The following is a 13,104-nucleotide window of genomic DNA, read 5'->3' as shown; positions in this document are numbered from 1 at the left end:
TAAGTATTTCTTTTACTTGATCATGTAAATGTTCATTTCTATGGATACATTTTTTTTTATTACTGCTGCTCCATTGGTTGGTAAGATAGCTTTAAAAGGTGCAAAATCCTCATCTTATCAGGAAAACACACACTGATGGTAAATTTGTTTGAGATATAAGCAACTTAAAAAAGAAAAGATAGTGTTGAACTATCAGTATGGAGAATACTAATACTGCAGGATTCCATAATTTCCAGGAAATGTTATTTTATTAACTAGTATATTAAGTCAAGTATTATAATGTCTGTCCTTCTGGAGCCACATTATTAGATATGTTAACTCAGAAAGTGAGCAAAATCACCAAATGAGGAACCAATAACATTTAAAAAATAAATCAGGTCGTAGCCGGTTTGTCTCAGTGGTTGGAGCATCAGCCCTTGGACTGAAGGGTCAAGGGTTCAATTTCAGTCAAAGGCATGCACCTCAGTTGCAGGCTTGACCCTGGCCCTGGTCGGGGCACATGCGGGAGGCAACCAATAGATGTGTCTCTCTCACATTGATGTTTCTCTCTTTGTGTCTCTCCCCCTCCCTTCCACTGTCCCTAAAAAAAAAGTCAATGGAAAAAAATACCCTTGGGTGAGGATTAACAGTCACTCAACCAGTCAGGCTTTTTTTCCTCCATCTGATAATTTGGAGATTTATTTTTAGTTATACCACTATACTTACGAAATACATTTTAGATTATTTGAAATGTAAAGTGTTCTGAAACTATTTTGGGTAATGCCTGTTGTAATATATCTATAATTCAGTTTAAGTGAAGACTTTCATTTTTTAAAATTATTTTTTCTAATCATGATAATAGTATATGATAGAGAATTTAGAAAATACAGAGAGGATATAAAGAGGAAGTAAATGTCTGTGATACCACTGTGTAATAGCCATTGTTTGTATTTTGTTTTCAGTCAGTTATCTATGATATGTTTTTCCAGAAATTCTATATATGTGTGTACACACACATATACAGGGGTAGGTAAAATGAGGTTTACAGTTGTGAGTACATTAAACACAGTTTATTCTTGTATTACTATTTATTATTGTATTATTTTCCTACTTAAACCTACTTTTGCCCACCCCTGTATATACATACATGTATGGTTTTATATCCTTCTTGAAATTTTCATTTTTAATTGCTTACTTTTGAGATGCATATAAATTTTAAAATATAAACATGTAACATTGCCTTTGAACTAATTTGATGTATAGTGCATATTTAAGTCTGACATATTTCAAAAAACTTTTTTTCCATTTTTATTTTGCATGTAATTAAAAAATTATAGAGTGATCATGATTTGTTAGATAAGCAGATGACGAGAAGTATGTGATAAACTGTATTCTTTTCAGTTTGAAATTATTTGGGGAAAGGCTTTAGCATCATCATACTTTACCTTCTTTGCCAAATTTTCCATGAGAACAGGGACTCTTTCTTCTTCAGTGCAGTAATGCCTGGTCTGAATAGTGCCTGGCCTGTAGTAAGTACTCAATAAATATTTGGTGAAGGAATTAATTACTTTTAGGAGAGTGATTTTGCTTACTTCGGATGTTTATTTTCATGTGTTTACTCTGGAAGTAACTACTGGGAAAATAGGTTATTTTCAAGTGGTAATGTTGCAATATAATCATTGATAAAAATGGGTGAAAAACTATGATTAGTGTCAGTTTTCGGTTTTAATGACTATCTTGTATTATAATCTTATTTGCTCTTAGATCCATAAACGAAACCATGACAGATTTTCCTTTATAGTCTTCTTGAATTTCATGATGACATACTCTGTAGATACAAACATGTGCTGTTACTTCATGTTCTCTGTATCCCTCTGAATGCCTTGAACAAAATAGACTCCATTAGCATCTTTCAAATATATTATTTTAGCTATTAGTTTGTAACAGTTCTTCAAACTTCATGTTTAAATTGATTACTGAAAGTTGTAACAGCCAAGAGTGCCGACTACATATCAGGTATAGTGTGAGGCACTTTACATTACCTCTGATTTTCTCACCAAAACCCTTAGAGTTAAGAATTGGTTCTGCTTGCTTATGAAGAAGCTGAAGCTGAAAGAGATCATTTATCAAGGGTCACATAGCTAGTAGCTAAGATTCTAAATCAAGTCTGACTGATTCCAAGATGTGCTTTCTCTCTCATGCTGCCACTGTAGCAGCACATTCATGCTTTTATGATAGTTAACCTATGGTAAGAAATTCATTCAGTATTACAATCCAGTACAAACATAGGTAGAGATGATTAACTGAAACTAAGATTTTATGAACTAGCACCTTCCCTTCTCTTACTACATTTCATTGTCTTAAATGTTGACCATTATGTACTAAATTTATTGATTTAGACCTGTAGTTTGAAAAATACTTCATTAAAGGATAACACGGTTTAGTTAATTTATTGGTGTATGCATCAGGATAATATTGTTTTATAGTGGTTACCTAAGAATAATGAATGAACAGCTTTGATCTTCCATTGTGTTCAATAGAATTTTTCTTCACTGATATAAGGTGAAAGTGACAAGGTGGGTGAACTGAGCCCACTTTTTAATCAGCACCACTGATGCAGACATACCTTTAAAGTTTTGCTGTGAGGACTAGACTTAGATATTAATTTTACAAAGGTCCATATTTAATCATTTGCGACCTACTAACTATTCATTGATTCTACAGGTTTATTGAGTATATGCTGTATATGAAGGCACTAGATTATTCTTTGTTTTTGTTTTTTTAAGTTTCAGGTTGAGGTATATAAATGAAGGAAAGTGAGAAATGTATCCAAATAACATGAGGCTATCCTTAGCCTTTGGAACTATTTATAAAAATGAGATCATTTTCTTTCTGTATCATTAGTTTTTTTCATGTCAAGGGCTCTTACATTAAGTTTCTTTTCCCAATTTGTGAAAGTTTTTAGAAAGAGGGGAAAGAAAAAACCCTGAAATTAAGGTTTTATAATGAAAACACTTTATGCTTAACTGTACTTGTACTTATCCATTGCTTTAATGCAGTGGTTCTCAAACTTAGCCTAGCTGGTTCCCATTGAAGAATTATGTAACAAATTCCAAAACTCACCATGAGACCTAAAATTGCAGAAATCACAATTTGAGTGTAACAGACAGTAAATTAAACTTGGGTAGGCAGTGTAATCAGTGCAGAAGTAATGTGAGTTACCAAATTGAAGATAAAAATTGGTCTTAGATTTAACTCTTATCTTTCTCCCATTTTTAAAATAGCTGAATCTATTCTTTTAAAAAGCAGTAGTTTTTATTCTTCCTTGTTTTTCTTTTCTCCCATTCTGGCCATCCTCTTGCTTTCAGGTTTGCCCTGTAAGTTGGTAGTACTGTTTCTGAACTGAGGTTCTTTGCTGTCTCACAGCACCTACTGTGAATGAAATTGACTAGGAACCTGCAACCTTAGTCAATTTTGTTCCCGGCAGGTAAAAAGCTTCTCATGGCAGGAGCGTGGTGCCCACAGATATACTTCTGGAAAAGTTACTTTCTCCTTTACCTTTTAAAAGTTTTTAACTCTTGAAAATGACAGTACTTTTTCTTATCCACTTCTCAATATGGGTTTTTTGTTGTTATTTTCAAAACAGATTTTTAAAGAGGAAGGAATCCTAAAGGTTATCTAATCTAATCATCTTGTTTACATCTGAGGAAACTGAGGCCTAGGGAAGTTAATTGATGAACCTGTGGTCTCATTGTGAGAGAATATCAAGGCTATAACCAGAACCTACCTTTTGATTTCCAATGAAGTGTTATTTTTCTTATACCATTCCACTTTCTTATCTGTGTGGATTTTGCTGTTATTTTTGGTATTGGTTTAGGAGCCAGATATTTCATTCAGGTACATGATGATTAACATTTATAATGTGTAGGAAAGTATTATATGTAAATAACTTTAAAATTTTTATTTATTTTATTTATTTATTTTTTAAAATATATCTTTATTGATTTCAGAGAAAGGAAAGGAGAGGGGGAGAGAGAGATAGAAACATCAATGATGAGAGAGTCATTGATCGGCTGCAGCCCACAACCCGGGCATGTGCCCTGACCTGGAATCGAACCCCGATCTCCTGGATCCTAGGTCGACGCTCAACTGCTGAGCCACGCCCGGCCGGGCTAACTTTTAAATTTTTATTGCATGATCTTAACGTCTGGAATCCACACTTCCTAAGTAGACTAAATTTGTGGGCCTCTGGTTAATATTACTCTTGTCAAAAGTGGATTTTTAAAAAATTCTGGAATAAACAACACATTTCATGAATTAGCTTTAACCCTCAGAAAATCTGTGAGAATATAAATATAATTGAAAATTGAAGCATTTGTTCTTAATCTTGATTGAAAGACTTTAATCAGCATATCTGAAATTATAGCCTCAGAAAAATGTAGTATTTATGAGAGCACAGATCACAGAATCTATGTAAATTATGCCAGTACTGCCTAAATAAACTCTGAATTTTTTATATAAAAAAGACCATGTAGAACCCTGGCTAGGTGGCTTAGTTGGTTGGAGCATCATCCCGTACACCAAAAGGTTTCGGGTTCGACTCCTAGTCAGGGTACATACCTAGGTTGTAGGTTTGATTCCTGGTCAGAGTGTGTATGGGAGGCAACCAATGGATGTTTCTCTCTCACATCAGTGTTTCTCTCTCTCCCTCTCACTCTCTCTTACTCCCTCCCCCTCTCCCTTCTCCTCTCTCTAAAGTCAGTAAAAACATATCCTCTGGTGAAGATTTTAAAAAAAAGAGTCTAGAGAGACAAATTCTTTGTTAAAGTAAATAGTATAGTTAAAGTATTACTCCTTTTTTTATGCCCCCCAAATTAGCATTAGATCTGTATTCAGAATATTTTCTGATTGAAAAGTCTGCTATGTATTTTTCTTTGTTGAACATCTAAATTATTACGGAAATTCAAGTGACCTTGCATCTTACTCTAAATGTTCAAAAAAATAAAAGGAATGGATTCCCTTGATACAGTCATGAAGATTTGTCCCAATATAAATTCTCTTAATAATGATTTTAAAGAATAAGGTATAAGAAGATGAAATTATGGACAAATGGATTGAAATGACTTGATTCAAAATTATGTTGACCCATAAAAGAAAGGGTTATTTTCAAAATATTAAAGGAAAATCATATCTAACCTATATTTGTAAATTAATGATTGCAGCATTTAAAAAACCTCTACTATTTTCATTTTCTGAAAGATGTTCATAAAGTTATTCATGTTGAGTGTTTGTAAATTAAAGTATATTTTTATATGCAACAAATTCTCTTATTTTTTAGAACTCAGTGGCAACTTCCTTTGTACCATGAATAATCAGACTGCTTTTTAAATTAGGCATTCTTCATTGGCTATTAAACTATCTTAAAATAGGGTACATCAGTATAATGAAAACGAAAAATTTATTTCCTAAACAACATTAATGTACTAATGATAGGATTTGTTTTCACTTCATATTGAGCTAATCCTGATAAGTGACAGATTAAAAAGTATCAGTGTTTAGTGAGGATTTTCTAGGATCTTGCATATTACCTGTTAAGTGAGTTGTAATATTTTAAAATAATTCAAAGTGTACTTTGTGGCTTGTTCTTTTCTTAGATGTCTCTTAAATGTAATATGACATACAGATGAGAAAACTTGCTCTGAAGACTCCCTTCAGTTTAACAAAAGCCACCCATTTCACAGATGATTTAACTTTGATTAACCTATTCCATTGTAACAGATTATTCCGACAACTGAAATTTCATTCTTTGGTGTTATTTCTAGGTGCAGCTTAATTTACAGAACAGCTTTTCTTCCCATCTCACCAAAATACATCACAATTTTGATGTTAACTTAAAGTAAAATTCAGTGGTTCATTAAACCTAGTCTTAGCATTCATTGACAAGAGGTTTGTCATTTTAAAAGTAACTGCTACTTTTATGCATTCTTTACTGCTCAGTTTATAACCTTAGATTCCCTGTCAGAGAAAGCATGGAGTTAACCACTTAGCATATTGCAATGAATATTCATCAATAAATTGATGTGACATGGCAGTCCCATTTTTCAGTGTTCTTGTTCTGTTGCAGTCTTTTTCAGTTTTAAATATATTGTAGTTTATCATGTAATAGGGACTAGCTTAGATCTTTAGAATTGTAGTATTTTGGTTTTGTTAGTAGTTCTTTAGTAGCTATGGTATTTTTTTTTAAATAAAAGAAGTATATTTGTTTCAGAGAAACATTCTCTAATCTGATGTTATTGATGTTAGGCATTTTTGCCAAATATTTGGTATATATAGGTAATTGTTTAAGACCAGCTTTATAATGAAAATATTATATTTTGCAATTTATAAGAATAGCAGATCATTTGTTTTTATGTTCCTTGATATTTTATTTAGCTTAATCAATTTTATGAAGCTTGGGTTTCAGTACCTATCATAATTTTTAAATCACTTTTTATTCCATATGGAAAGGGAGGTATGAGTGTTCATTCTAAAATGAAATCCTGAAAACGTGTATTTAAATAGTTAATACTTATCATTCATCTATAACTAAAATAATCTATATAGACAAATAGGCATGGCAGATGCCATATGGTAGGCAGATACAGATCACTGTCTAACATACCTCATCTACATTTTAAATTTTAAAAGGAAAAGTGTCTATAAACAAGATCTTTTCTGATAAATATGTAGATTATGAGGTCACTTAGCACTAAAGTACTGACCATATGCATTATGACAGGAATTTGACACCTGTCATTGGAAATGGTACTGAGAAGTTGGATAATACAACAAAGTTGAGGGAGGAGAATATGAGGTGTAGGTAGGAGGCTATAATTTATAATGCATAGGGCTGAGGAATGACCTGTCCAGAGTGATGCAAAATCCCTGTCTCTGACTTTAGGAATTACATACAGTGAACCCTACTAGTAAACAAAATTGATTAGGATAATTGATAGTATTAGCAGAAAATGGGTATTTATATTCCCAGACTTAATTTTTAATTGAAGTAAATATCCCATTATTCTAAAAGTTAACTTTTAAGTTAAATGTAATTAAATTATTTTATTACATTACACTTGCAGGTGACATTATAGTAGAATTTCATTCTAATGTTTGAGCAGTAACATATAGAATTACCAGTTATACTGTTTTCAGATTAATAATCTATAGTATATGAGAATTCATCTAAAAAGGAGCACTGTCTTTCTGTTTCTCTGTGTGATTATATTGTTCCAAAAAAGCTTTCATTTTTTAAGTAGCACAAAAGCTGTAATTGGCATGCTTTGTAAGGAAGTGTCAATGTGCAAGAGAGTGGCGATCACTAAGAATTCTTTTACGTGTTCTTTCCCCTTTGCACCACTGCCTCCCCAGCGGGGTCACTGAGATCACTAGCTTTTCTTGAAATGGCCATTTTCACTGGCAGGTGCATTATACCCTGTATTTTCAGATTGTTTTTCCATTCTGAATGTTTGGCAGGTTGATTGCTCTGGCTGCATTGACGGAGAAAGGGCTGACAAATGCGGTTGGGCTGGCTGAAAAGACAGTGATTACTGTTTTCCTTTGTGGCTGATTGAGGCCCTTGAAAGGAAAAATTTTAACCTTCACCATTTGGTTCAAAAGTATGAGCATATATTGAAATCACTCGTGCCATTTATCCTAGTTCTGTAAACTTGTCAGAACGTAAAAATCGCTCTATTTCAAGTAATGTAGGATTGGCATACGTCATTATCATTTTGATTAAGTTGGAGGTTGTATCATTGTGTGCATTATACAGTGTCATTTAAAGCTTTCTTTCCTACAGCTACAGTTATATTTTTATTGCTTATACTATAGAGTTAGAAAGATTTTCATAGCTCTCCAAACCTAACACTATGTGTGTGGTTTGGCAGCTGGTGTGGCCTACAAGCTGCATTTTGTTTGCAGGGCAAAGGCTTATCTGTAGGCCTCCTGGAGTGCGGGTAATTGCACGGGCTTGCCATTGGGGAGAGACAGGATTGGAAGCAGTCGAGCGGAAGAATGTTATGCCATCCCATTGCCACCTTGTAGCAGAAAGACACAATCCCAGCAGTGCCATCTGGTTGTTGCTATCTAGTCAGCTGGCCTGGCTGCTGGGACCGTGACTTGGCAGCTGGTTCCCATCCTTGACTATTCTTTTGTGTACGTCGTATGTATGTGTGTTTTAGATAATTTTGAACATGGGTCAGAGAAATGACTATAACTAACAAGTAAAGTTCCCTTGTTGAATAGGCTCTCATTACTTGAGATGCACTCTGCTGTAGATGCCTGCTGCTCTCCCCTTATAGACAAATGACACATCTGTTTAGGCAAAAAAAAATAAATGTTTTCTCCATAAAAATCCATCTCAGTAGGTAGTGAAAGAGAAGATAGGCAGAGTTGTATGTTCTATAACATTTTAAAATAAGTGATTTTAAATTATTTCCTGGTTTGGGAATATAGGAGGATGTTTGGTAATAAAAAAAAAAAAGCCTTATAAATGTTGTATATAGTCTCAATATATATTTTTATTCAAGAAAACATTAAGTGCTTATTGCCACATTTTGTAACCGCAGATAATGAGACTTGCATTTAAAATGACAGAATAGAAAATGTAGTCTCATAGCTATTATCTTTAAAATCTGCCTCTGAAATAGCAACCTGAGAGTTAATGTAAGCCGTCTTTATGCCATATGAAGACCCATTAGACACTGATGGTTTCAGATCACAAGTAAGCAGCCAGCTCTGTAGGCTATTTTAGACATTTGATTTTCTTCATTCTGCAGCATTAATGTGTCAGCATGCTACATAAAACTATGCAGGAGTTGCATGTTGTTCTGTCTGGAATGATAAATGCTTGCAAGCTTTTAGAGATTTCCATGAGGAATTCATCCTAGTTGCTTACATATCTCATTTCAGTTTCTGTAGCTACAGAATTCGGTATGACTGTTGATAAGGTACCACATAGGTATGTATAAAACCAGGAGATTCTACTTAATGCTTTCTTCACAGTTGTGTTGATAAAATTTGTATTATTTGTACTCGTTCTGTCTTATTGGTGGTTTGATTTTGCTTTTATGTAAAGAGTTGTGATACCTTCTGCACATTACCTCAAAAATTATCAGTGATTTTCATAAAAATAATTTTTGTTCTGTTTTTCAGATGAAGAAGAAGATGATGATGTAGTGACTCCTAAACCACCTATTGAACCCGAAGAAGAGAAAACTTTAAAGAAAGATGAGGAAAATGATAGTAAAGGTATCTTAAAAAATTTAACTTTAAAAAATTTTGTTGATTCCTATTAAGATTTCCTTTATTGTTTATGTATGAAAGTAGAATAAAATGCTCTAAATCTAAGAGCTGAATCTGGTTGAAAAAGAATGTGTGCCATTCATTGATCCAAACTGTAATAGTGAACTGACCTGATTTGGCTCACATAAATCAGACTACAGGAAACATTTGTTTTCCAGCTCCCCCTCATGAGCTGACTGAAGAAGAAAAGCAACAAATCTTGCATACAGAAGAATTTTTAAGTTTCTTTGACCATTCCACAAGAATTGTAGAAAGAGCTCTTTCTGAGCAGATTAACATCTTCTTTGACTACAGTGGAAGAGATTTGGAAGACAAAGAAGGGTAATGTTTAATTGCTAAAATTGTGGCTTCAGCAATATTAAATTACTTTAAGATTAAGAGTGAGAAGTTCTAACATCATGTTTTTTTTTTGGTTTTGGTCTTTTCTGTAGAGAGATTCAAGCAGGTGCAAAACTGTCACTAAATCGACAATTTTTTGACGAACGTTGGTCGAAGCACCGGGTTGTTAGTTGTTTGGATTGGTCATCTCAGGTAAATTATAACAAAACTGGTTACTGTTAACTCATTTTTTTTCTTCTTTTTTCTTCCTTTACTTTTATTTTATTTTACTTTTATTGAATTTATTGGGGTGACATTGGTTAATAAAATTGTATAGGTTTAAATGTACAGTTCTATAACACATCATCTGTATATATTGTATTATGTGTTCACCACCCAAAGTCAAGTCTCCTTCCATCACCATTTATCTTCCCTTTACCCTTTCTACCTCTCCCCACCCCCGTTTCCCTCTGGTAATCACCATAGTGTTGTCTGTGTGTATGAGTTGTTGGGGTTTTTTGGGGAGGGGGGTGTTTTGTTTTTTGTTTAATCTGTTCACCTTTTAATTGTGGAAACATTGTGTGGTTAAATCAATATATATCATTTAAAATAATAATGGATTATGGCTCTAATGTTTTCTTACTCATTTTGTTTTATATGCTGTGGAAGAAAGGATTGGAAACATTATTTATATTTAAAACTCAAGGTTTTATTTATGATAATACTAATTACTAATTTCAATTGCTCACCAAATCCTTTGGATAAAATTGCAACACATATATGAATGAAGTTAATGAAAACATTTTAATTAAAAAATTTTATATAACTACATTAAAACATTTTAAATAACTAACTGTACTAATCTAAGGTTGTACTAATATCCCAGTGAACGTAACTCGAGATATCTTTTTTGATGAAGTGTTAGGTATTTGTACTTTCAGAATAATTTCATAAAAACAATTGAGTAACTAGGAATATAAAAACAGTTCTTATTGTCATAGCATTTTTTCTACTTGATTTTTGTGAGCAGTATCCAGAGTTACTCGTGGCTTCCTATAATAACAATGAAGATGCTCCTCATGAACCTGATGGTGTGGCCCTTGTATGGAATATGAAATACAAAAAAACTACCCCAGAGTATGTATTTCACTGCCAGGTAAGATGGTCTTTTAACAGCCTTCCGCAAGTTTAAGAATTCATTAATGAATTAGGCGAGTGCCTCTTTCTTTTCTTGTCAACATAATGATTTCATTGGGTTGGCATTTACTAAACCACCCCATATTTGCAAACAGATGTTAACAGAAAACTGAAGACTTCTCAGTTCAACATGATCTGCCTTTTGTAGCGTTTCTGACACCTCTTATAATGTTTAATCACACCTAAAGTTCTTTGCAGTTGTGATTTTCTATTATTGTGATTGATTCTATAAAAGAAATCTTTTATAAAATGTCTTTTCTACAGGAAGTTTCTTAGGAACTTATTTGCTGAACATACAATTAGACTGTTGGCCCACTGAATTACTTATACATGGCCTGAGGAGTTGGAACTAGATAGTTTTAAGTAGAAACATATGTTTGAAGTAGGAAACAGATGCAGAGTTTTAAAGTGGATTTACTGGAAGGTTAGAATTTACAAGCCTTTTTTGGTTGCATAAGTTATAATCTTTTAATAATAATATAATTCTGAAAAAACACTTAATTGAATCAAAACTAACATGTTCTCTGTTGTCAGATTATTGTTAGAGGCTAATGCAGAGCCAGTTATCTTTTGATTTAATACTGTAATCAAATGAAATAATTTTTTACTTTCTTTATAAATTACTTAAACATTTATGTAAATAATCATTGCATTTGACTTTTAAGCAAAAACTATTCTAAAGATAAAGTTTTATATTCTAGAACAAACAAAAATTTTTAATGAATTTATTTACTTGTTTTTATAACCTCTAATGCTTTACAATAAAGGGAAAAATTCTTTGGATATAGATTTATTTTTATAACTTGTCAGGCTTCGGACATTTGAACCTTAAGTATAAAAATCTTACTTATTTGCAGTCAGCTGTGATGTCTGCTACATTTGCAAAATTTCATCCAAATCTGGTTGTTGGTGGTACGTATTCAGGCCAAATTGTGCTATGGGATAACCGTAGCAATAAAAGAACTCCAGTGCAAAGAACTCCACTGTCAGCTGCTGCACACACAGTAAGTAACGGGGTTATTTCCATTAGACTTGTGTGCTCCTTCACCATTAAATACTTAGTAGTGTCCATCAGAGTAGTGTCAGGATGTGTTTCCTTTGATGTGTGAATTCCTCATCATTTAGTAACCAAGAGCAAAGGCCTTTTTTCCTGTATTTTTGAAAATTTGTTTTATTAGAAACCCATTTCTCTTCTGAGACAACCTTTTGTTAACAGAGTAGCATCAAACTTCACATTAAAAATGCCCTGAAGATATGAGACTGTTTTGATATGAAACAATATCTGTGATTAGCAGTAAAAATTATTTCACTTTTTGGTGAAATAATTCCAGAAAATCTTAATATCTCTTTCTTCAGCATCCTGTATATTGTGTAAATGTCGTTGGAACACAAAATGCTCACAATCTAATTAGCATCTCTACTGATGGAAAGATTTGTTCGTGGAGTCTGGACATGCTTTCCCATCCACAGGTAGGTTCATCTTGGAAAATGCTGAAATTTTGAGGCAAATGTTACTTTTCAAGTCTGTTTAAACCCCAGCTTATGTTTTTCATAAATGTTTTATAGTGGTATTACGGCAACAGTTTATAAACCTAAACATGTGTTAAATGTAGTTTGTTGTATAAATACTTTATTTTCAAACCTGCTTCATTTAATCAAAGACAATTTTTATAAGTAGTATAATAAAAGAATGGTTTACAAACCAATTAAAACTAGAAATTTTTCTTAAAAAATTAAAAGTTGCAAATTTATAAAGTAATTTCCTTAATTTTTGATATGCAGGATAGCATGGAATTGGTTCATAAACAGTCAAAGGCAGTAGCTGTGACATCTATGTCTTTCCCTGTTGGAGATGTCAACAACTTTGTTGTTGGGAGTGAAGAAGGCTCTGTGTACACAGCATGCCGCCATGGCAGGTACCTGTAAACTGGAATTTGCAATTATTTAAAATTATTCTTTGAATAATCTCATTAAAACAAATTGCCTCTTATTTAAGTAGCAATCTATCCCAGAGCCACTCATTATTTGTGACAAATTATTTGAGGTCAGGTATATAAAATTAAAACAAATACTTTTTAAAAAATAAAAGGTTATTTTGGATCAGGATGTATTCTGAATTTTGAGGGTTGTGATGTGTTGTGGTTTTGTATGTGTACACGTGCTCATGGAAGTTGGTGGGAAATAGCAGTCAGCAATTGCAAATACTGTATTCACATGCCACATACTGACCTTTAGAATTGTAAACAAGATTTTTCAGTTTTTCAG

General features: G+C 32.9%; 1 protein-coding gene across 3 annotated transcripts in view; it reads left to right on the top strand.

The window, feature by feature from the left end:
* DYNC1I2 (dynein cytoplasmic 1 intermediate chain 2) overlaps window positions 1–13,104 on the top strand; it is a 49,965-nt gene that overhangs the window by 23,606 nt on the left and 13,255 nt on the right. For all 3 annotated transcript variants that reach the window (XM_016203966.2, XM_016204128.2, XM_087819776.1), the window contains 7 exons: window positions 9,175–9,270; window positions 9,483–9,645; window positions 9,756–9,855; window positions 10,673–10,798; window positions 11,697–11,843; window positions 12,196–12,309; window positions 12,622–12,755. In XM_016203966.2, coding sequence (XP_016059452.1) covers window positions 9,175–9,270; window positions 9,483–9,645; window positions 9,756–9,855; window positions 10,673–10,798; window positions 11,697–11,843; window positions 12,196–12,309; window positions 12,622–12,755 — 880 coding nt within the window. The remainder of the gene's footprint in view (window positions 1–9,174; window positions 9,271–9,482; window positions 9,646–9,755; window positions 9,856–10,672; window positions 10,799–11,696; window positions 11,844–12,195; window positions 12,310–12,621; window positions 12,756–13,104) is intronic.

This window comes from Miniopterus natalensis, chromosome 8 (assembly GCF_054644295.1).
Source record: "Miniopterus natalensis isolate mMinNat1 chromosome 8, mMinNat1.hap1, whole genome shotgun sequence".
NCBI classification, from domain to species: Eukaryota; Metazoa; Chordata; class Mammalia; order Chiroptera; family Miniopteridae; genus Miniopterus; species Miniopterus natalensis.
Note: the sequence above shows the minus strand (reverse complement) of the source record. Positions and strands in the feature narration are given on the sequence as shown.